The following is a 25,431-nucleotide window of genomic DNA, read 5'->3' as shown; positions in this document are numbered from 1 at the left end:
TTTCCCGTTCCTTATGGATGCTTATATTATTTTCTATAGTTGCTCTCTTCTCCAATGAAGTTAATGTAATAATCTTGTAACTAAATAATAAGTTTAAATTGGCTAATCCTCAAAAATTTTGTTATAGATTTCCATTCATTTTTTATTTTTAACAATTAAATATAAAATTACATAACGTTTTCCAGGGGCACCTGGCTGGATTGGTTAAGCGTTGGACTCTTAGTTTCGGCTCAGGTCTGGATCTCAGGGTTGTGAAGCCTACTTAAAAATAAATAATAACTTTTTGCAGAAATCACTCCTCTTATACAGAGTGAAGTCCATAGTCTTCAAGGCCTGGGTTTTGAATACAACTGATAAGGTGAAGTTGGGTGTTTTCTTTCACTGATAGGAGCAGATTTACCCTGAACCTTTTACTGGGGCTTAAGATTTTAGTGCTTTGGGTTAAAATAAAGCCTCAGGCCTACAACCCTCAGTTGTCCTTGATTTTGCCATACCTTAAAGGTATTCCCTTTTTGTCCCAATTTCAACAAATGTGCTGCCAAAGCAAGCACTCAGGTATCTCCTTTTATAAACAGGACCAGCATGGAACTTTCCACTCACGGGTGCTAACTCTGTTCCACAATTCACAGAGAGATTGTAATCACTTAGGGTTTGTCCCTGTCACTCTTCTCTACAACAAAAAGATGCCTCTCCGCCTATGTCTCGTCTCCCTCGTTCTCCCTTGAAGGAGAGTCAATGCGTCGCGCCTTGGCTGAGAAATGGGCCTTGCGGGCCGGCGGCCGTCTGACTAACAACGTTGAAGCTTCAGCCCTTGCCGGGGACTTCAGCGGAATCAGCAGCAGCTTCATCTCCTCAGGGACTTCAAAGGCCCATGAGGAAGAGACAGGGTCCCTGCCGGAATGAGGCGAGTCTTAACGTCCCAGGCCAAGATGTCTCCCTGAGGTGGGTTTTGAGGAGAAGCCGCTTCTGAGGAGGGCTCCCCCCACAGCACAGGGGCCTCGGGCCAGGGTTGGCCCTATGCAAGCCGTGGGGAGGGCTCCGTGGCGGCAGGACTGACCCCGCCAACGTGGGTCTCTCCCAGCTGAGTTTCGGTTCACAAGTCAGCGACTCCACACAAACAGCGCAAGAAGCGACCGCCTGGAGAACCGGAAGCCGAGACTGTGCTGCCGTGGAGGCCGCTGTGGAAAGAATTCGACTCTCCCGCCGTCGCTGAACGAGCCCCCTCGGACTGACCCCGAACTGAAGGGAAAGTGGGCAGGAAATAATTGTGGATTTTTAATTTCTGTAGAGCTCAACCTTCAAGAGAAAGGATATTAATTTTTTTTTTTAGACTTTAATTCCTCCCTGAGAATTTAATAATGTGAGGCATTTCATACAGTTCAAATCAGGGCATTTTAATATAGCCGGCATTTATTCTTTGGAATGGATTTATGCCTCATTTGAATTCATTGCATAATGTCCAGTGAGCTCTAGCGAATGAATGAATGCCTTACCTGGGAAAATCCAAGATGGAAGACAGACTGCGGAGTGCATTTTGAGGCCAGAGCATTGGGCTGGGCTTGGGGGAGTTTAATCCGTGCTCCACTGAGACCCACTTCAGAGCCTTCGAGGTCCCATGGCTGACCTCAGGAGGACTCACAAGGGGACGCTGATGAGGCCGGGGAGCACTCAACGTTTTCCCAGGAAGAATGGCTGCACTTGCGCAGGGCCAAGCTGTGTGTGTTAAGAAACCCAAATGTTAGAAACACTGGGGACGTCAGGAGAGAGACGTTTTCCCCCTCCCTTCTTGGGTCAGCTGAAGTCCGTAAAGCTGAGTGTCTGATTTCTCAGAACTTCTAGGCTCTCAGCGTTCGTTCTCCTTGTCAGGCGCCCTTCCTTCTCCCAAGATGGAGGGCCTTATTCTGCCTGTTTGAGGTCAGCAGGGGGGTTGTTCATCACACAGGCTCGGCCTCCTCCTTCTGGATATCTTCTGGATCCTGCCTGTCCCCACAGCCTGCCATTGCCTGGTAAGTCCATTCCATCCCGTGAAGGAAGAAGGCGCTATCCAAAGATAGTTTGGATTTGGCCCTCCTTCCTAGGCTGCAGCTCCCCTTGAAAAGTACTCAAGTGGCTATTTTAATCCCCTTTAGGGCCTATTGGGATTCCGTGAATAGGTTTCAGCTGGGTTCAGAACTTGGAAGAACAGTAGAATTAATTAGCATCCCCGAAACAACACAGGCTGTGTTCCTTCACGTGTCAAGAAAATATAATACTTAACTCTGGAGTCCCACCACCATGGCTTCTGTCCTTGGAGAGAATGACCATCTTCCTCAGTTCCAGTTAGAAATCCTAGGGAAACCACCTCACACCCATTAGGATGGCTACTCTAACAAACCAACAAACTCCAGAAAGTACCAACGGTTGGTCAGGACGTGGAGAAAGAGGAAGCCTTGTGCCCTGTTCGTGGGAATGTGACATGGTGCAGCCACTACTAAAAACAGTATGGAGTTTGCCCCAAAATTACAAATAGAACTATTATATGACCCAGCAACTCCACTTCTGAATATATACCTCAAAGAACTGAAAGCTGGGTCTCAAATATGTACTTGCACACCCATATTCATGGCAACATTAGTCACAGTAGCCAAAATGTGGAAGGCACCCAAGCATCCACTGATGAATGAAAGGATAAACAGAATGTGGTATATACATATATGAGGTAATAGAAAATAGATATATTAGTCTTTAAAATACATATATTTAAAATCTGTATACATGGGCTCCTGAATCCTGGCATCGGGCTCCTAAAACCCTTGTGATTTTCTAAGTGATAAGAGCACTAGAAGCATCTCTTGTTCTGATGAGGTGACTCTGGGGGTGGGCTTCCAGATGGCTCCTGGTTGGGGGCTGGTCACCAAAGAAACAAGACATAATTAGTAGCTTGGAGTTTTCAGCTCGGCTCCTCCTTCTCTAAAGAGAAGAGAGGGGCTGGAAATGGAGTTAATAATTGATCATGCCTACGTGAGAAAACCTCAAAATAAGTTCCAGTAGTATAGGCTTCTGAGAACTTCCAGGTCGATGAACACATCCATGTACCAGGAGGGTGTCGTGGGCCATACAGGGGACAGGATCTCCTGCCCTTAGAACCCTCCCAGACCTCGCCCTATGTATTTTTTTTAATCTGGCTGTTCTTCCATATCCTTTGTTATATCCTGGTAGATAGAAGTAAGTGTCCCTGAGTTCTGTGAGCTGTTCCAGCAAACAATTGAATCCAGTGGGGGAGAAGGTCATGCAAACCTCTAGCTGTAGCCAAGTCAGACAGAAGACGTGGGTAAACTGGGGACCTACTTCTTGCTGTTGGCATCGAAAGTCTTGAGGGACTGATCCCTTACCCTGTGGGATCTGATGCTAACATGAGGCAGAGAGGTCAGAAGCAAGTTAAATTGTAGGAGCCTCAGCTGGTGTAGCAGAATTGCTTGGTGGGGGAAAGCGCTCACCCCTCCCGTGTCAGAAGTGTGGTGAGCGTGTTAGTCCTGTGGGAGTAAATACTGGTTTTTTTCTTATGCGATGTACAAGAGAGTAGTCACATGCACAGAGACAGGAAGTAGAATGACAGCAGCCAGAGCTGGGAGGAGGGGAAGTTGTTTAACGGGGTAAAGAGTTGCAGTTTTGCAAGCTGGACGCCTTCTGGTGGTTGGTTGCACAACAGTATGAATGTACTTAATACTACTGAACTGTCCATATAAAAATGAGTAAGATGGTAGAGTTTTTGGTTATTTGTATTTTACCACAATTTTTTTTTAAGATTGTGATGAACGCCCCTTGCATCGGGGGCTAACTCTCGAAGCCATCAATTGTGGCCAGTGGGCAGTGTCCGCGCAGAACATCTGAGCCTCCACTCCTATGAAGAAAGGAGCCCTGAGTGTCCGCTGCTGCTGCCGCCGGCCTTCATATAATTTGAGACCAGTGAGATTCTGGAAAGCTCTGGAATCCTGTGGCTGAAAAATGTCTGTGGTAAAGAAAATCATAAATGAAACTGAAGAGTCATTGGAATTTTTGCAGAAGAAACAATTCTGTATTTTTTTTTTTAACCAGTAAAAGAAAGAGGTGTCAACTCTCCGAGTTGTCTAAGCCGAGAACAATGAAATTAATAAATCTCCGAAGTTCAATCTGAGATGCCAGGACAGGAAGGGCAAGAGAGACAGAGTCTTTATTTATTTTTTTCTTTTTTTGCTGAAGCCCTAGGATACAGTGTTCTTACACGATCAGTATTTCCCAATGATATATGATCTTCTGAGTTCATTTAAGGTCATGTGCAATTTGCAGCAGTAAGGATTTAGTGATTTTAAAATAAAAATGTCTTTCTTTTGTAATGTCACCTAGCACTTTGGTTCAGGATAAAAATGTTAATCATTGATTTTCTGTTGAAACTTGGTTTTCCACTGGGCCAATACCTCATACTGAGTAGTCTTACCCGCATGGGTGATGAACTGGAATGTCTGACAGACAGTGTACATCAGCAAAACAGCTAAGAGTTCTGATTATTGACAGAATTTGAATGAGGTCATCAAGCCAAACTATGCAAAGGAGGGGAAGGAGAGGGGATATATAGTGTTCGCTTTCTCAGCCCTCTGCCTTTCCTCTGTGAAGACTGTCCCACTGTGGGATTAAGCTGATCCTACCTCACTTCAGTATTGGGGTGCTGCCAGTCCTACTGCTCCACACCCCTGGGTGCAGGAGTAAGTGTGTGACCCAAAGGCCCCAGAGTCCTTTCAAGGTGATTTTGAACTAGAAGCAAGGGAAGACAGTCCCTTCTCTCATGGCAAAGACGGGACAGTCCCTGGCCATGGTTTCAGGCCTGAGGAGAAAGCCAGTCTGAGAGAACAAAATGGTGTGAAAAGAAAAACAAAAATGGGGGACAAAAACATGTGCAAAATCACAGCTTACAGTGCGTGGGGGTTTTGTCCAGGTTGTCCTTGAAGCAAAGCCTCACCCTTGCCCACCGCCTTGGGGGTTGGCTCCCAGTTCCATGAATGGATTCATTTCTCCTCTGCCTGAGTTGGTCAGAGTTGAATTTCTGTCATTTTCAGTGGAAAGAGTCCAGGGATGCAGCCCAGCGCATATCTGCATGGGACACCCAGCACCACAGGACAAGGAGAGTCCCTCGAAGATAAATCAGTGCAACATTAGGCTACTGACTTCCCTTCCTGAGAAAACAGGGAGTCGCAGGAAGTTGGCTTGAACACTGGACTCTGGCTTCTGCTCCATCATTAACTGCACCATCTAAATGATTTATCTTCTAGAATTCCATAAAACGAGGGAGCTAGACAATACCATCCAAAGCGCATTTCAGCTTATATTCTTTCAACTATCGAAATGTCAGTTTGATTTATGCTACTGAGTCTTCTCTTGGTTTTGACCCCAACTCTGCCTTTAACTCTTTGCCTAAGTCTTGCTCATTTTTAAAAAAGATTTTATTTATTTATTTGTCAGCAAGAAGGAGAGAGAGAGAGAGCACACAAGCAGGCAGAGAGGCAAGCAGAGGCGGAGAGAGAAGCAAGCTCCCTGTCGAGCAAGGAGCCCGATGTGGGACTCAATCTCGCAGGACCCTGGGATCATAACCTGAGCCGAAGGCAGCGGCTTAACCCACTGAGCCACCCAGGCGTCCCAAGTCTTGCTCATTTTAACAGGGTTTAAACGTTAGTCCTTCCTGTGTTGGCTAGAGGGAGTAAGACACGAAGAGATGGTGTACCCTGTATCTCCCCAGCTGAAATATCAGATATTTAATAAAGAGAGGATACCTGTTATTGACATTATAGGGCATAAAAAGAAGGCAGAAGAAAGAAGAATCACCAACTGTCCTTGGCATTTTCTGCTCCTGAGGCTCAATGCTACTATGCACGGGCTGATGTTTTCTTGCAGGACAGAAGTGGCTGAAAATGCAGGGGATATGCAGACAGAGTTGAGTTCTGCTGTTTGGGCAGTGGTTGGAGTTGCTACTTTGGAAGGCTTGGAAAAACTCCCGGTGTAGGTGTGATTTCCCCCAACCTAACTATGTCAGAGCCTCTCAACAGCCTGGGATTGTTGTTCTTAAACAAAACACTTTGGGATTTCTCTGTTCTTTTCAGGAAATATCTCGTCTGTGTGGTGAGGAAGGGGAGTAGTGTCGTGTCTCTTGAATAGGATATGTCCCTCTGCAAAATATGCTTGCTTGTTCCTTTGAAGCATGTGTGTGTGCGCGCGCGTGTGTGTGTGTGCGCGCGCGCTCAAAAAGTTAAAGATTATCATTGGTTGACCCATTAACTTTCAGTTTTTGTTTGTGCTGGGAGAAATTAAAAAATGGGTCAGAGGATTCCTTACAATAATTCTGCTTTCAGAGAGTTGGCTGAACTTCATAGCAAAAATCCTTTGTTGGCTGCCTGCTAAGGAGTGAGCTCCACCAGTTCCGGGCCTGAGGCTACCTGGACTGTGGGGACATCTTATTCTCAGACAGATGAGGGAGGTCTGCATTTATATTGACATTGTATTTAGTAAAGAATAGAGAAGAAGAAGCCCATTCTCTAGTTTCTCTCTCTTGGTGTACTCTCATTTTCCTTTCCTGGTGATAGAAAGAAGCAAAGGGTGGAATGGTTCCAAGTAGAGAGACAGCTACAAATTTGGTTGTCCCTAAAGTAGCTGATCTCACAGTTTCTTCTGAGCAAGCAAGACAGGAACTTGAGCAGTTCTGGCCCCTCCATGGGCTCACCTACTCCCACCTTCTGCTACAGCCCATCAAACAGAATCTTCTCATCAGATCTTATCCCTGGTATATTTCTTCCTCTGGCCCATGGAGAGGAGTAGATTGAACAATCATCAGCTTAATTCGTTTATCTTGCTTAGCTATACAAAAGAAAGAAAGAAAAGGAGAACAAAAGTGTGTGTGTTTGTGTGTGTGTGTGTATATGCGCGTGCACACACGCACGCACGCACGTGTGCATGCCCAGGCACACACACAGACCCGTGTGTATGCATGTGCACATATATTCATATGGCTTTTATTTCTGTTTGTTTTTTTTTACATTCTTAATCAAAATTTGCTTAATATCTATTATGTACAATAAAAAAGCAAGATGTAAAACAGTGCTTATGTTACCTTATGTGTAATAGGGAGAAAGGGAATAATCATATATTTATATTTGCCTGTATTTGCTGAAGAAACTTGAAGAGACACAAAAGGAAATGACAAAGGTATCTACTAGTGGAGTTGAGATAGGAGCTAGCTGGGTGGAGGATGAGGAACTGTTCACTGTACATCTTTTATATGTTTGATTTTGAACCATCTGAATGTATTACCAATTCAAAAAATAGACTCAGTACCTAAAGTAAAAGTGTCTCAAAGTTGGACATTCTCTGCCTATGCTCTGAATTTCTATAATGTTTGAACACTTTATTTTTATTTTAAAAAATATTTTATTTTTTTATTTGAGAGAAACAGAGAGCATGAGCAGGGGTAGGGGCAGAGGGAGAAGCAGGCTCCTCGCTGGACAGGCAGCCCAACAAGGGGTCGATCCCAGGATCTTGGGATCCTGACCTGAGCATAAGGCAGATTCTTAACTGACTGAGCCACTCAGGTGCCCATGTTTGAACATTTTAAAAGCAATCATGTTTAAATATGCCTCGGGAAAATTTCACATGCTGTTAACATTTTTCCTAGGTACAGAGATCCAAGAAGACAAAGGCAAAGTGCCAGATATTTCCCGGAGGACCAAGACTGTGTATAAATGCACCGAGTTCAAAAAGTAGGGAAGAAGAGGGACTCTTCCAGCCACTGGGTTTCTAACACAAACGTCTCTACATTTAGATCACCGGTGCTTCTCCTCTGAGTCGACCTCTGCCACCCTGCTCCTACACTCGCAATTCCAGAAGGACTGAAGACCAGCCTAACAGCAGCAGCTAACTTGCTGGTAAGTGGATGAAATCAGGTGATAATGAGCTTGGGATGGAAAGGGACCACAGATCTACAGAAAAAAATGGGGGAAGGGTAACCAAGGCTGTTGGAGGTACCTTGGATCAGTTCCGCAGAACAGGGCTGGCAGAACAGGGGAGCAATGCCTGTCAAAAGGCACGGGAACACTCTATGAAGTTCTTGCCTGCACTTTGGAGAGGTCGCAGCATTTTTCTGGAGGAGCAGAGATGGAGCTGTGGGGTGAGCGCAACTCCCTCCCCAGCCCATGCCCTTTCCTTTCTAGATCTCAGATCGCCCAGGGTTCAGTTTGTATTTTCTGAGCTCGTGCTCTTCTGGGAGAATTTTTTTTTTTTTTTTTTAAGATTTTATTTATTAATTTGACAGAGAGAAATCACAAGTAGACAGAGAGGCAGCCAGAGAGAGAGAGAGAGGGAAGCAGGCTCTCCGCCGAGCAGAGAGCCCGATGCGGGACTCGATCCCAGGACTCTGAGATCATGACCCGAGCCGAAGGCAGCGGCTCAACCCACTGAGCCACCCAGGCGCCCCTCTTCTGGGAGAATTTAAATAATCTTGCTGACACCTCGAAGTGATCTTTATTTATTTATTTTTAATTTTAATTTTTTAAAATTTACTTCTATTATCGTATAATGTATTCTTTCAAGAGTACATCAGATTCAAGAATCAAGATTCATCAGTCTTCTGTAATACCCAGTGCTCGTTAGAACACCTACCCTCCCCAATGTCCATCACCCAGTATTTTTGAAGTTTTTCTTTATTTATTTGCGAGAGAGGGAGAGAGTGCACAAACAGGAGCAGCAGCAGGCAGAGGCAGAGGGAGAAGCAGACTCCCTGCTGAACAGGAGCCCAAAGTGGGGCTCGATCTCAGGACCCTGAGATCATGACCCGAACTGAAGTCAGACATTTCACCAACTGAGCCACCCAGGTGCCCCCTGAAGTCATTTTTGAAAGCAAGGAAGTGTGTATAAGACAAAGGGTATGTTCTGGGGACTCAGAACGCAATGGTCTGTTATCTTCTTGGCTTGATTGACCAGATTCTTGATGACCCTAGACAAATCCTTGATCTGGGTTTCGGTTCTCGTTCTGCCAGGTGGGACCAGGTGTTAGTCCTCAGCAAGAGGTAGCAGCCGTGGAGCCACAGAGGGCAGGACCAGCCCTAACCATCCCTTTTCCTCATCAGAAGCTGGAGGCGTTGCAATAAATGCCTGAGATTTACGATGTGAATGCTGTAAACAGTCCAGGACAGATGTAAGACACACCAGAAGTAGTTCAGTTTAATACCTGAGAATCATCCCTTGGTGTTTGAAAGAGGACAGGTGCTTTTCATTTTTTTCTTCAGAAGCACACTTGGTCATTTTCTTCCATCTGTAACCTTGGCGTTTAGAGTGCAGACAGTTTCCTGCGACCCCTGAGTTCCAAAGGGTCAGTCTACCTGGTTACTAATGCAAGGAAGTTTAGTCATGGTTAGAGATTTGAGACTCGGGGCCAGCCTGGCACCAGGTCATCCCGTATAACCTGAGGATTTTTGGCGATATGAGTTACAGGGATGCCAGGACCGACATCATCAATATAAAGATGGTTATCCATGAAAAAGTCTTCAGTCTTTCATCCGCTTCCTCAGTTCTGTAAACTTCCACTCCAAACCTCAGGCAGTCAAAGGGGAGGGACTAAGGGATTCTAAGGGGAAGTCATTTTCCTCCCTGCTGCCTCAGGACAATGCTGGGAGAGGCCGGCTCTGAGAATGTGTAGGTGGATGATTCGAGATGACGAGATGACGTTCCAAGATTCCTTGCGGCTCTGCAGGCACTCTGTCTCCACCCCCTGCCCCCTGCTCCTCTATCGACCCCTTCTTCCCTGACAAAATGCATCGTTTCCACAACCTGCAACTCACCGAGGGCTGCCGTGAACTCTGGGGGTTGCACCAGGTCAGGGTAGTGCGGACAGGTCCAGTGCCAGTGAGAGGTTTGCTGAATCCCCGTTGCGGCCTCCCTTACCAGTGAAAACATGTGCCTAGAATTCTAATTGCACGGCGACGTGTTCATACTCGATGCAGAAGGAGCCTTCCAGTCTCAGCACATGCCCTGGGCAGGACGGGCCCCAGCAGTCCCCATGTGGCAAAGTGGTAGGCCAGGATCACCAGACTTTCTCAGGGTCGAATGCCAGTCCCCACCTACTCTTTAAAAATAATCAACTTTAAAAAAAAAATTAACTTATCTATTTGAGAGAGAGAGAGCGTACATATGAGCATTCGGGAGGGGCGGGGGAGGGGCAGAGGCCAAAGCAGACTCCCCGCTGAGCAAGGAGCCTGAAGTAGGACTTGATCCCAGGACCCTGAGATCATGACCTGAGCCAAAGGCAGATGCTTAACTAACTGAGCCACCCAGATACCCCTAAAAATAACCGACTTTTAAAAAATGATTATTGTGGGACGCCTGGGTGGCTCAGTTGGTTGGACGACTGCCTTCGGCTCAGGTCATGATCCTGGAGTCCTGGGATCGAGTCCCGCATCGGGCTCCCAGCTCCATGGGGAGTCTGCTTCTTCCTCTGACCTTCTCCTCGCTCATGCTCTCTCTCTCACTGTCTCTCTCTCAAATGAATAAAAAAAAAATGATTATTGTTTTTAATATTCACTATAGAAAATTCTGGAGCATTAGGAGATGCAAGTTCTTTTTCCTAGCAACAAAGACTGTCAGCCTTGTTAATTCCTTCTTCCTGCCCTGGACATTTGCTCAAAAAGTATTACCAAGCACGTATGGTGCTGATCCTCGGGGGACGGTGTGAATAGGGCAGGTGTGGTCTCAGTTCTCAGAGCACGTGTGTTCTAGTGAGAGGGTGGACAGTGACTAAGTATACGAGTATTTCAGAGACTGGCAAGTTCTGAGAGAAATAGCGTAGGAAATATGGTAAGGGGCCGAAGGGTCTGCTGGGGCCACTGTGGCTGAGGTAACCAGGCAAGACGTGGGAGGTGGTGTGAACTGTGGGATGGGCAGAGCCAGCCTTGGGGAGGCCAGAGAATGCCAGGAAGGGAAAGAGCTTGAGAGGCTTCCAGGACTGATGGAGTAAAAAGGAGCCAAGAGGGGGACCAAGGGCCAGGCCAGGTATTATCCTGTGGGCCTGTTAGGAATTTGGGTCTTTTTCTAAAGGTAATGGCCCAATGTTAAAGGCTTTAAGCAGCGCAGTTATAACATCTACTTCATGTGTGTTTTTTCCTGTGTGTTTTTTCAACTGTTGCTCTGTTTGAAGAATGGATTCTAAGAGGGCAAAGTGAAAGCAAGGGGGCCAGGTCTAGGAGTCTGGGAAGAGAGAGACCATGGGAGCTTGGCTAGGCAAGCAGAGACAGAGAGAAGTGATGGGGTGGAGAAAAGTTCTGAGGTTTAATAGACTTGCTAAGAGATTAAATAGGATGGTGAGGGAAGTTGTGGTGTACCCTCCTCTGAAACCTTGCAGAATGGGGTGGGGAATCAAGCAGCAAGGCACCTGTGTGGTTCAGTCATTCGAGTGTCTGACTCTTGATTTCAGCTCAGGTCATGATCTCAGGGTCATGAGATCGAGTCTCTCATCAGGCTCCGCTCTCGGGGAGAGTCTGCTTGAGATTCTCCTGCTCCCTCTGCCCCTCCCCCATGCTTGCACGCCTGGGCACTGGCTCTGTCTGTCTCTCAAATAAATAAATAAACCTTAAAAAAAAAAATAAAGGCAAGCAGCTTTCTGTCCCTAGAGGAAGAGAGTTCAACATTGGGACAGACCTCTTTGGTTTAGGAAAATTATCATAGTAGATCTAGTATTTATTTATTAATTAAAAGATTTTTATTTATCTATTTGAGAGACAGAGAGTGAGAGAGAGCGTGAGAGGAGAGAAGGTCAGAGGGAGGAGCAGACTCCCCGTGGAGCTGGGAGCCCAATGCGGGATTCGATCCTGAGACTCCGGGATCATGATCTGAGCCGAAGGTAGTTGTTTAACCAACTACCACGCCTGGCGCCTGGGAGCCACCCAGGCGCCCAGATCTAGTATTTATAATCTCAGTCTTTCTCAGTCAACAGATCCTTGTGAGCTTACCCTGGACTAGACATTCATCTAGGTGTACCAGCAAATCCACAGACTCTGAATTCTACCACACAGGGTATAGGTGGAGGGGCCAAGGACAGGCTTCCCTGAAATGTTCCACTTTGGCATATTGATTATTAAAAATAAAATTTTCTTGTGCAAGAAGGACACTCAGCCCCTCCCCCATCCCCCTGAAAGCAGGAAATAACACTCTCCTCTGAAAAGTCCCCTCCCCTACCAGGCCGTAAAGAGACATCCTTTTCACGAGAGATGGAAAATTTAGAGCAGAGAAGCCTGAATAAACAACCCTTGTAACTTTTTACTAATCTAATTTACTACCCTAGCCCAAACTCAGCTGAGAATTCCTTTGTAAGTGAAGCTCCCAGTTAACTTCTCTTTGTCCTGTCAATTTCTCACAGGTTTATTGTCTCTTTGTCTAAGAAGTATGAAATCTGCCTGCTTTGGTCATTTCTTGGGTCCCCATTTCATTACTGAACCTCCATGAGCATGTAATAAAACTCTGCTTTTTCCTCCTGGGAATGGGTCTCATGTCAATTTAATTCTTAGTCCAGCTGGAAGATCCTGAAGGATAGAGAAGAATTTCTCCTTCCCTTCATACACATGAATAAATAATAAGTGGATGAATTCTATTGCATGTGCAAGATGATTCATGCTTTGGAAAAAAGAGAAATGTTAGCAGGGTAAGAGTAATCAGGAGCCCCAGGTGTTGAGGGCGAGGTTTTGATATTATCAAGGTGATCATGGCAGGCCTCACTGAGCTGATGACATCTGCAAAATAGGAAAAGATTCTCTATAAACGTATCAAACCGCAGACGCTGTGGGAGGGCAAGGACCATGCCTGCAGTCTTTGAGGTACATGGTAGGAATGCAGTATTTGTGGAATGAATAAATGGGACTGAATGAATGCATTTGTTAGTGTTCTGGTTTGGGACTATAAATTGTTGCCTAAGTTGTGAGTAGGAGCTGTGACCCCAACGAGGGGACCCTTTTAATTTAAGTGGCTGAATCATTGTTATGTTTGCAGAACGGAGCTGGTTCATGGTTGCAGTGATGGAAAGCGGCTTTTGTTTTCATTTGATTTTTTCATACTGAGCATATTCCTATGTCATCAAAAGTCTTCGTAGGAGGGCGCCTGGATGGTTCTTTCGGTTGAGAGTTTGAATCTTGATTTGGCTCAGGTCCTGATCCCAAGGTCCTGGGATCGAATCCTGTGTCTGGCTCCACGCTCAGCAGGGAGTCTGCTAGATTCTTTCTCCCCCTGACTCTCCTGCTCATGTTCTCCCTCTGTCTCTAGTAAATAAATCTTAAAAAAATAATAAAGGTCTTCGCATGCATCACCTGTAATAGCGGTACAGCAGTTCAGCACGTGCATAAATCATGACGTATTGAGCTCGTCTCCCCATGCTTCTCAGTCACTGCCCTCCAGCCTGCCTTTCCTCCATTTCATCTCTAGGATTGCAGAAATGGCTCTCATTTGCAGCTCTGAATTCTTGCTATTTTTTTTTATTAATCTTCGCTGCCTTTCTGTACCAAACGTAAGCTAGTCAATCAGTTAGGTAAAACCACCGTCTGTTTCTGAAGCAGTGTGTGTTGGAGTTGGGATTTAGTTCGGGGGATGAGAAAAAGAAGGAGCAGGAACGGGAAGTTCTGAGTCCTACACGGGCTCTGTCCCCATTTACCCTGGCTTTGCTCTATCTCCTTCCTTTGTCTGGTATTTGCTCTGGCCCCCAGAAAGAAAATAAAAGGAGAGGCACCCACCTGGCTCAGTGGGTAGAGTGCATGACTCTTGATCTCGGGGTCGTGAGTTTGAGCCCTACGCTGGATGTAGAGCTTACTTAAAAATAAAATCCTAAAAACAAGTAAATAAATAAAAGGAAAAAATAAAATCACCACCACATCACTAACACTACAGTAGTCATTCTGAGACTTGATGATTTCTATAATAGGTACACGTAGACTTTGGGCTTTTTTTTTTTTTTTTAAATTTATTTGATACAGTGAGAGAAAGAGAGAGAGAGATCAACAGCGCACAAGCAGGGGGAGGGGCAGAGGGAGAAGCAGGCTTCCCGCTGAACAGGGAGCCCAATTCCGGGCTTGATCCTAGGTCCCTGAGATCGCGACCTGAGCGGAAGGCAGACACTTAATCCACCGAGCCGCCCAGGCACTCTGACACATATAGACCTGGACAGGTGATTAAACAAGCGCTCTGCAGCCATCTTCATGCTTCTGTGAAACCCTGGCGTGAGGTAGCCCAGGTGAAGAATGCTGATCCAAAAATGCACCTGTGAGTCTGGCTGGGTGTGGCGAACACCATGTCTACACACCAGATGGATGGTGGCAAGCAGTTTTGCTCCTTTCCTTAAAAAACAGTACTGAAATAAGTACATTCTCAGGTTAAAAAAAAAAAAATCCTAATGCCTTTACCATACCAGAATCTTTTCAGGCTGTCGAAGATACAAGCGGTGTGCAGTCCCCTGTGTAATTTTGCCCACTAGTCCACAGAGAATATTTCTCTTAAAATGATTCCCTTAGAGCTTTTACTTGTGCAAAGCTTGAAGTAGAATGCTCTCTATACTGATCATATAAAAACAGAGGACAGAGGACACCTGAGTGGCTCAGTCAGTTAAGCATCTGCCTTTGGCTCAGGTCATGATCCTGGGATCTTGGGATAAAGCCCCACTTTGGGCTCCCTGCTCAAAAAATGGATGCACCTTGAGGACATTGTGCTAAGTGACATAAGCCAGTCACAGAAGACAAGTTCTGTATGTTCCACTTACAGGAGATACTCGGAGCCATTGAGTGCATAGGGACAGAAAGCAGAATGGTGGTTTATAGGGGTTGGGGGAAGAGGAGTGGGGACCTACTGTTCAATAGGTATAGTCAGAGTTTCAGTGGGGAAGATGAAAAAGTCTGGCGGTGGAGGGTGGTGATGGTTGCCCAACACTGGATGTACTCATGCCACTGAACTACCCTTAAAAATGGTTAAAATGCGGGGCGCCTGGGTGGCTCAGTGGGTTAAAACCTCTGCCTTCGGCTCAGGTCATGATCTCAGGGTCCTAGGATCGAGCCCCATATCGGGCTCTCTGCTCAACAGGGAGACTGCTTCCCTGCCTCTCTGCCCACTTGTGATCTCTGTCTGTCAAAGAAAAAAATAAACTTAAAAAAAAAAGGAAATATATCTAAAAATGGTTAAAATGGTAAATTTCATGTTATGTATATTTTATCACAATTTTTTAAAAAATGAAGCAAAGTAGGGGACAAAAATAAACTGAGGTAAGCAAAATGAGTAGGATGAGTAACTTTTTCTGTCTTTTGGGGTCAGAATGAAGAATGTTATAGGATTTTGACTTTTTGTTTCTTTTTTGCTACTTAAACTACAATGACTCCCTTGTCCATCTCTCATTTCCTCTGGGAATAATGAATGATACAGAAGAAGGATCTTCAGCTCCAGCTACAAAATGGGCAACAGAAATAATCTCAGCTCATTCCAAATGGGATTCTTCTCTCTTCAGTTGCCTTCTCTCCTCATGCCTCTGGAAATGGAACGGCCAATCTGACTGGAAACAGCGGCATTTTCACGTGTGTATAATAAGGGCCCAATAAAAACTCTTCTGGAAATTAACATTTACAACACATGTCTTTCATAAAGAAGCTTCTTTTTACCTACTCAACACAGCCCACTAAAAGGGAATAGGGACCTTCCTAAAATGCAGGAATTCCCCGGGCTGTCCTTGTACATCTGTATTGAAAAATCAGCAGGAGAGACTTAGAACCAGTTACCAAAGGTATTTGTGCACAGAGTGTGAGGAAGAAACAGAAAGAATTGGATTCTCTCTAGGATGAAAAAGAGGCTCCCTTGTGCTGGGAGGAAGAGAGACATTGAGGCAGAGGTCTACAAGTCTGTAGAGGGCAAAACAGAGTCTCTCACGTCAAGCAGGAGCCTGTGTCAAGTAAGGACCCATGTTCAGCAAAGACGCAGACAGTTAAGTTAAGGTACTACAGCTAGGAGATATCACAGGGACCAGTGTCAGCTGACACCCCAGAACTGAGAAGCAGCAGGACCAGAGGAGGTCTGCAGAGACCCAAAACTGATTAAATCCCTTTGAAAAGGGGAGGATTTGGGAGTAAACTGTCAGAATCTTCAGACTTGACACCTCTATGTCTGACCACTTAAAAAAGGCAGTTGTTGCCAAAGGCTCTGCCTGATTGATCTCCGAACAGAACTGGAAGCCTTCCCTGCTTGAACATCAGAAGCAGTAAGTGCCAAGAATTGACCTGGACCAGGCTGTGGCCTATCTCAGCTTCACACCCACAGACTGACTTCGCATTTGGTTCATTAACTTCCTGCTCCCTTCTGTTATCCTGTTTGTTGTGTGGTTTGTCTTCTGTCCTACTCTGTGCACTGTGTAAGAAGCCAAGTTGATTCACATGGTGAACTGTCACTGAGTTTGGAATCCTGAACCCACCTTCTAATTGTGATTTAACTTTGCTTTATCGTTGAATAAATCTGACATTGTGGAAAGACGCAAGTTGTGTGTGCGCCTTTATAACAAGCACACTCACAACGACGTTCCTGAGTTGAGGGTCTGTGTGCCTCACTTCCCTGTAATATCATCTCAGAAACTGTAAGGCCCTAGGTGGAATGACTGAATGTGACAGGTGGTGGCTGGTGAGATGACAGCCGCCCCAACCCCCCACCCAAATTTCCTGTGTCCCTTTGATGAGGGAAACAAAGGCAAGAGAAATCCAGCCTGAACTAAATCTCCTAATCGCTGACAGTCCACTGAGGGGACAGCCCACTGATGGATACCTGAGACATGCAGAGCCTGACCTCCCTCAAGGACCTCACGGCTGCCTTGGTGCCTTAATGTTTATGTTTTATGAAAGACTAAAAATAACCTTATCTTAATGGCACTGAGCCCCTCAAGGACCAGAAAGCCTTGTTTCCACATTCACTGGAGACATACACTATCCCTAAACCCCTCTCATTAAAACGTGTGTGTGTGTATTATATATAATATATATATAGATAAATTATATATATATGTATATATAATCTCCTCATAATCCTGGTATAACTCTTTCTACCCATGGGTTCTGTCTCTGTGCTATAAGACAATCACCTTTTTGGACCCAAAAAGCTCTCAAGAATTCGTTCTTCACTCACAAACCCAAAAACATCCACATTTCATCACCTTGTGAGACACGGGAGTGGTAGAGAGCTAATTGGCTGAATCCGCCATATAAACCTGGATGGCGGACACAACTCAGTCATATTTTCTGGGGATGGAGGACTAGATGGATGCCTGCTTTCCTCTCCATCCCAAACCTTAGGACCATGTAAATCCCTGTGGTTAGGGACTCCAGGAAGGAGGACGGCCAGCTCCCCCACTTCCCCAGGGGACTAGCTGCTAAGGGTCTACAGATAAGTCATGATATAAAATAAGGGATAAGTGAGGATTCTTGCAATCTTAGTTTATGGACTGAGATTCATATCCTCTGCTCAATTTTGCAGTTTTTTAACAGAAGGTGCTATGGAAAGCAGTGACCTTGTTCACTTCAGCTTCTTCTAGAAACTTTGTCCTCCAACTCACAAATCCAAAGCAGGACCTCTGCCCCCTGCCCTATCCGACCCACATACATACCACAAAAAAACAAGCAAAAGCCCCAAACCCTGCTAGCTTACAAGCCTTTTCACACTGGGATAATTGACGCTGTGGATGGTGTTAAGAAAGTCCCAGGATGGGCACTGTTTATATTCCTGGAACATCAATTTTGCTCAAAGATTTGGTACAATATTTTTATGTTCAAAGAAACTAGGTTACATGATGGAGTAGAAAGCAAACTTTGTAGTTTAAAAAAATGATGAAATTCCAGACTTCAAAGAACTGTCTTTCCTATAGGGAAGGGGGCCTCTTGGTTTCAGAACCCCATGGGGGTTCTTTTGAGAGGGATGCATCTGTGTAAAAGTTTGAGCAGCTCTGGCCCTGCGCCCGGCCTGGCTCAGGGCCTCTCCCCAGGCTTGCGCCTAGTCCCTAGGGATATTGCATTGCAGTTAATACCTCCTCACATTTCTAAACTCACAGCTTGTCGGCGGTGGCGCAAACTGAGAGCTAAAGTCTGATTCTAGCTCGCTCTTTTCATAGGAGTAAAGGGAGAATCAGCAACCTACAAGGACTCCCGGGAAGGGGAAGGGGGGGTGCAATCCAGGTGTCCCGGGCTAGTGCCCCTCCCAGAGTCCTTGGCTGCCTCCATCCTTTCATCCTGCTGGAACTCCTGGCCTCCGGGCACGTGCGGAGAACCTCATTCCCCACCCACCACTCCCGGCCCATCCTTCACACGCCAGTTCCTTTCTTGGGAGCCCTGCCTCTCCACTGGAGTATCTGGGGTCCGCGGGGGAGCTCAGAAAAGCTTGGTGAATTAATAACTGCTGGCTCTGAAATATGCATCAGAACCCAGGGGTTAGTGAAGGAGAGGTGGCTGGATTGGGGAGCGATTTCCTCCACATCTTCCGGTGCGACCGAGAGAGAGGGGCTGGGGTCAAGGTTGGAGGGCGGAAACAGACTTGATCCAGGATGCAGAGGCACTAACTCACGTTAGCAGGGGCAGCCTTTTCCCGCCGCCCACGATGCTAGGGCGGGCACTCTGCGGAGTCCCAAGGCTGGCGCAATCTCCCGCGCGCCTTGCATTCATCAGAAAAGAGTTGAAACAGTACACGAGAGGAGGAGCAACTGCTCCTGGGCCTTGGCTGTTGAGCACGACCAATGGGGATGCGAGCCCCTTAGCGCGAACCAATTAGCGCAGGGCCTGCTCCTGCGCGGGCCAATGGTGGCGCCGGCTGGGCGCTGGGAGAAGACAGATGGTCTGCGCCCGCAGCAGACTCGCGCCGCGCACGCTTCTCTCCGTTGTCCTTGTCGCCTACGCTGCCGCACCATGAGCGCCCCGACGCAGGTGGTCAACTTCGGGCCCGGGCCTGCCAAGCTACCTCGCTCGGTAAGTCCCCACGGGCGCGCGCCGGGAGTGGGGTCCGAGCGGGAGCCCGTGCTCGGGTGGCTATGCATCTTTGCACGGGGTCTTAGGATCCCTTCTCCCCGGTCGGAGCCCTCCGAACCCTCTGCGCCAGCGTGCACGCCCAGTTCGGGACCCTTCGCAAGTGGGTTTCTGGAAGAATGCGCTTGGGAGAAGGAAACTGGGCAACAGGACTGTGCAGCTGCCCCTGGCGCCGACTGCCGGCGAGCGGCTTGCACGACGTGACTCACCGGCGCAGCGCACCTGCAGACTCCGGGTCTGCCTCCTCCGGTCCTGGGCCCGGGCGCGGCGCGGCGCAAAAAGCTCTCATCGCTGGGTTCGCCTTGCAGGGCACCGCTGCGAGCCAGGCAGTATTGAGTGGATCCGTGAATGGACACTGAGTGAATGGTGAATGGGGATCGCGCGTTAAACTGGAGGGGATTGCAGACTGGAGTCCCGCGCCTGACCTCTCGTAAGGAGTGTTTGGTTTAGCCAGCACTTGGGAACATTGCTTTTCAGAAATGTAAATCTGAAAGCCTTCAGTCCCGGCTTTCCTTCCTTGTTTTCCAAGAGAACCTTCCCTTCCCCCGCCTTTTTCAGTCGTGCTTTTAATTTTTTAATTATTATTATTATTATTATTATTTTAAATTTTAACTGGCTTGACTCCTAAAGGCATTCGAGTATTCAAATTCTGGTAGGCTGTGGGCGGCCAGCCCAGTTTGCTTCACTTTGTTTCGGAGGAAATGGAATGATTAAATTCTCCCCGGGGCCACGACCAGACTTTTCAAGTGCAAGTGGAACTCACTCCCTGCCTTCCTAGGCCCCTAGCCAGGTTTCAGCTCCTCCCCCCAAACGCCCATTCTCCTTCCCACATCATCTTCAGTCCGCCCCCGCCCCCACCAACTGTGAAGAAGGCAGTCTGTGGTGTGCCTTGATTGACAAGCTGCTATCTCTGTTGTTATATTTTCATTTTTCTAACCACATTGACTCTGATACTATGTTGTAGCAACATGGGGCTTAGCCAAGTGCTTTACAATTATCTATTGTTGAACAGAGTAGAAATCTCCCTGGGATAGAGCCTCTTCTGTGTTGTAAGAACAGAGAATCTTAACAATTTTAGAAGGGAAAGGACTTCGTGCTTTCCTAGGGGCAGAGCTCATAGTAGTGGAAAGAGCAAGGCTTGGTTTTTCCCACTTACTGCAGCCTGTTTTAGGCGAAATTCCTTCCCTGCTTAGAGCTGTGCAAGTGTTTTTTGTACCCTCCTCAACTTTGTCTTTTCTCCGTGGTTTGGAGCCTTCTGAGTGTTTGTTCCCTGTGCAATTTCTTTCTTTCTTTTTTTTTTTTTTTCCTTTAAAAGTACTCTCTCCCCTGTGGGGCTCGAACTCAGGACCTGGGGATCAAGAATCTCAACTTACCCAGCCAGGCGTCCCTCTCTGTGCAATTTCTTATGCCTTTCTTATAATGGAAGTTGACAGTTATTTCTTACTTTCTTGGGAAGATTTTTCTCCTCAGATGCCTTCTCTGAGGGGTGAAGGGGTAGGAGGAAGTGGCAGATGTTGCTTTTTATGAGTTTTGATTTGATTTGATTTGATTGTAAGGATTAGAGAAGCTTTTCAAACTTTATTGCTGACCGAGACCACAATGAGAAATATATTTTACAAAATGACGAAGTGTATGTATAATTAAAGCCTTATGAAATATTTAGCCTAAATAACTATGACATACATACTTTTTGTACTGTGTTCAATGCTAGTCTGTTCTATTTAGTATTGTGACCCATAAGAACGATTGCATTCTGCAGTTTGAAAAAATAAACTCCACTGGACTAGAGGGGCATGCTTTTTGGGTAGAAGTCTTTAAAACTCTTTGTAATGATTTGGATCCTAAACTCATTTCAAGGGATACTGCCTGTAAGAGAAATCCTGTCTTAAACGGGTTCAAAGATGCCTTTACTATCTGTTTGTGTTCACCAAAGAAAGGATTTGTTAAGTGTGTTTAATCGGCTAGTGCTGATAATAATAATCATCAATAATAATAATCATCCCATAGTTTGCAAAACCAATGACAAATACTTTTTTTTTAATGCTAGCTTTTAATATTATTATTGTTTTTAAAGATTTTGTGTATTTATTTGAGAGAGAGCGGGAGCATGAGAGGGGTGAGGGTCAAAAGGAGAAGCAGGCTCCCTGCTGAGCGGGGAGACCCATGCAGGACTCCATCCTGGGACGCCAGGATCATGACCTGCACCAAAGGCAGTCGCTTAAATAACTGAGCCACCCAGGTGCCCTATTATTATTTTTAATTAATTTCTACACCCAACATGGGGCTTGAACTCACTACCCCAAGGTCAAGAGTCACATGCTCCACAGACTGAGCTCGCCAGGTGCCCCAACAATGACAAATTCTTAAACTACCCCCCCTTGCCAGGAAATCTTTTAATTCTTTATTGTTAAATGTTGTATTTCAGACAAGTTGCCATCCAGTTTAGATTGTTTTGTGACATCTGATTTAGTCTGTCTTCCAAGGAAATTTGATGGCAGGATGCTTCTACAGAGAGCTTGTCTCACCTGTTTCATGTATATTTTTAGAGCTTCCCCCCTCTCTTTGCATGTTTCGGCAGTTCTCACAGACACAAAGGTAAGGCAGGGGAATCTGTGCACACATCTCTGAGGATTTTAACTTGCAGCACCTATCTACACCCTCTTTTTCCCTATCTGCCCCTCGATTTTTTTTTCTTTTTTTTGAGAGAGAGAGAGAAGCAGATTCCCTGCTGAGCAGGGAGCCAGACCCTGAGATCATGACCTGAGCCTAGGGCAGATGCTTAGTCGACTGAGCCACCCAGGCGCCCCTGGATTATTTTAAAGCCAATCACAGATATCATGTCATTTCACAAAAACACTTTTAGCATTCATTTCTGATAAGACTTTCTATCTGTCTTCTTTAAAAACAAATAAATAGGGCGCCTGGGTGGCTCAGTGAGTTAAGTCGCTGCCTTTGGCTCAGGTCATGATCTCAGAGTCCTGGGATTGAGTCCCACATGGGGCTCTCTGCTCAGCGGGGAGCCTGCTTCCCTCTCTGTCTCTCTCTGCCTGCCTCTCTGCCTACTTGTGATCTCTCTCTGTCAAATAAATAAATAAAATCTTTTAAATAAATAAATAAATAAATAAAGGATTGGTGTTGTTTTTTGGCTTTTTCCCCATCGCGTAGTTACTTGCGTTCTTTGCACTTTGGGGGAGAAAACGGCCATGGGGCTCCTCCCAGGTCAGCTGTGTTTTGCAAGGGGTGGTGAGCCGTGCCCCTGTTTTCTGACTCTTTGGGATTGCCAGTATACTGGGTCCCACCTGCCCATGTGTCCCTGTAAGGTAGAACGTGCTTGAGGGGCTGTAGTCATCTTAGTAGAGGGGTCAAGAGACTGGCTAGGTGCCTACCCTTCAGAGCCTCTGCTGATCTCTCTTCTGCAAACTGGGGACAGGAGTATCACCCCCGCATGGCTCTGTTGGCAAGAGGGATCTTGGACTGATCTTATTCAAGGCCAAGCTTCCTAATTTCTGTACACCCAACCTGTCCCAATTGAGCACCTTTGACTGGCAAGATGGGAAATTGATTTATCTGCTTAATTTCAGCCCAATTGATCTTTTTGTTGTTCCCTGAACCCAGGACTCAATGCATTTTGTTGCACTTTTGCTTTCAGAGAGTGGTAAGTGTAACTGTGGAGCAGACTTGTCTGGAGAATCTGGTTTTTCCTAATGGTTTTATCTTGATCGTTAAGGGTTGTCTTAAGAAAAATTCTCTATTTGATTTTTTTTTTTTTTTTGAATCTAGGTGAATTTTTTTATCTAAGTAAATTCATTTTGGGAAAATTGTATTTTAATATCAATCACATGACATAATTTCACACTTAACTTGTGTGTAAGTTGCATCAGCAGGGCTCTGTGGACTGGCTGGAAGGAAGGGGATTGGCTGTGGGGGGTACAGAAGTTTCCAGACCTCACAGGCTCTGTGGGTAGACTCCCTCCCTGATCTGATGTCCAGAGGCAGAGCTCTGGGCTGAATATTCAAATCATTTTATTTTCTCTTATTTCTTCTAGGTATTGTTAGAGATCCAAAAAGAACTATTAGACTACAAAGGAATTGGGATTAGTGTTCTTGGTAAGATTCACTTTTTGACTTTAAATATCCAGGTTCCAACGAGAACTGATGAAAATCCATCTGCCTTGAATTTTCACCTCTGTCTCCTTTAGGCCTTTGTAAATATATTTTTAAATATTGGTATGTTTGATAGAAACCTTTTAAAATTTTTTTCTAAAGGTTTTATTTAATTATTTGAGTGAGATAGAGCATGAGGGTGGGAGCAGCAGAAGAGGGAGAGAGAGAAGTAGGCCCTCCACTGAGCTGGAGCAGGGAGCCTGATGTGGGGCTTGATCCCAGGACCCCAGGATTACGACCTGAGCTGAAGGCAGACACTCAACTGACTGAGCCACCCATGTTCTCCTAGAAGCAGTTTTGAAATCAGCATACATGCTGGTGAGGGGTTCTTGCTTGTCTGTTTACCACTTCATGATTTCTTTTGCTATTATAGTGTCCGAGATCAGAGGATGCTGAACATACGCATCCCAGGACTCCAGCCCTCTTTTACTGAACTTGAAAATGAACCTAGTAAAAGTTTAAAAGTCTATAAGCCTTTGCTCACATCTTGCACCTTATTAATTGCATTAAGTTTCTCCTTTATCATTGAGGAAGGGGCCCTTTGAATTTTAAAAATTTTAAATTTTAATTTCCTTTTTTTGGGGGGTGGTAACTCCCAAGGATGCACAATATGGAGAGATTATAGGGTTAACTGTAGGATCACTGCTATTAAATTTTGTTCCTGTGGGGTTGGTCCCAGCCACGCTGGGGTTTCTGTGCAGTGAGAGCCACAGAGTGGAATTTTGTGCTATTATTTCTATGGGGCAGTCCTTGTACATGGATTCATAATTGTGAGAAGGATGTTGAGAAATCACAGAGACAGAAGGATGAATTAGTAAATGGCTCATTCAATGAGTATGCCGCTTGAAAATCATTCTGTGACTAGAAGTCTCCAATGTTTGCAATTTGAAAATTAGTTTGGATTTTCCCCATAGACGAAGCGAGACTTGGCCCACAATTTGAGTGCAGAATAACTGAGTTTTCCCTTTATCATCTTATTTGCAAAGTGTGTAGCTACTTCTTTTTCTTTTTTTTTTTTTTTTTAAAGATTTTATTTATTTATCTGACAGACAGAGATCACAAGTAGGCAGAGAGGCAGGCAGAGAGAGAAGGAAGCAGGCTCCCTGCTGAGCAAAGAGCCCGATGCAGGGCTCTATCCCAGGACCCTGGGATCATGACCTGAGCCGAAGACAAAGGCTTTAACCCACTGAGCTACTGAGGCGCCCTGTGTAGGTACTTCTAACGTTACTTCTGTGTGATTGGTTTTAAACAGGAACTTTTTTTTCTTGTTATTTATCTTTCCTTCCACAGAAATGAGCCACAGGTCGTCGGATTTTGCCAAGATTATTAACAACGCAGAGAATCTTGTGCGGGAATTGTTGTAAGTTTAAAATTTTAAACAGAGTCATTACTCTTGGTTGATAATCTGTATATGTGAATATCTGTTAACAATATTTACTTGGCTGTGTGTTAAGAATATTTCATAGTTAAAAATAATCTTTTGAAGAGTTTTCCCAAACTCACTGAATTAGTATATGCTTTTTATTTGTTTCCCATCCTGCGTTTGTGTTTTTATTTTAATTTGTTTGTTTATTTATTTATTTATATTTTTATTTATTTTATTTTATTTTTTAAGATTTTATTTATTTATTTGACAGAGAGAGATTATAAGTAGGTAGAGAGGCAGGCAGAGAGAGAGAGGCGGAAGCAAGTTCCCCGCTGAGCAGAGAGCCCGATGTGGGACTCGACCCCAGGGCCCTAAGATCATGACCCGAGCCGAAGGCAGCGGCTCAACCCACTGAGCCACCCAGGCACCCCTATTTATTTATTTTTAGAGGGAGAGAGGGGGAGTGAGACTCCTAAGCAGGCTCCAAGCCCAGTATGGGCTCCCTGCCAAGCAGAGAGCCCGATGTGAGGCTCGATGCCACAACCCTGAGATCATGACCTAAATGGAAATCAAGAGTCAGATGCTTAACTGACTGAGCCACCCAGGCACCCCTGTGTGTTTTTAATTTAAATGGTGTTTCCAGTGATTTGAAATCATTATATCTAAGAAAGATTTTTCAGGATTAAAAGGGATTTAAATAACAGAGAAATGGTCATCTTGGTCAGTGTACTGGTTCTTAAAGCAAGAGCCTCATAGTACCTGTTCAGTCACCTGCCTGTGGGTGGGTATTAAAAAATTCAAGTACAGGGCCGACCATGCCCAGCTGAATCAGAATCTCTGCAGAAA

At 45.6% G+C, this 25,431-nt stretch overlaps 1 protein-coding gene across 1 annotated transcript in view; it reads left to right on the top strand.

The window, feature by feature from the left end:
• The first annotated feature begins 18,839 nt into the window (after positions 1-18,839).
• The window catches only part of PSAT1 (phosphoserine aminotransferase 1), a 29,160-nt gene continuing 22,568 nt past the window's right edge, over positions 18,840-25,431 (top strand). The window contains exons 1-3 of the mRNA XM_004772143.3: positions 18,840-18,998; positions 23,102-23,162; positions 24,510-24,579. Of these exons, the coding sequence (XP_004772200.2) occupies positions 18,939-18,998; positions 23,102-23,162; positions 24,510-24,579 (191 nt within the window). The 5' untranslated portion in view covers positions 18,840-18,938. The remainder of the gene's footprint in view (positions 18,999-23,101; positions 23,163-24,509; positions 24,580-25,431) is intronic.

The sequence above is a fragment of the Mustela putorius genome, unplaced genomic scaffold (genome assembly GCF_011764305.1).
Source record: "Mustela putorius furo isolate JIRA1106 unplaced genomic scaffold, ASM1176430v1.1 tig00000854_pilon_pilon_pilon, whole genome shotgun sequence".
Taxonomy (NCBI): domain Eukaryota; kingdom Metazoa; phylum Chordata; class Mammalia; order Carnivora; family Mustelidae; genus Mustela; species Mustela putorius.
The sequence above is the reverse complement of the archived record's forward strand: the minus strand, read 5'-3'. Positions and strand labels throughout refer to the sequence as shown.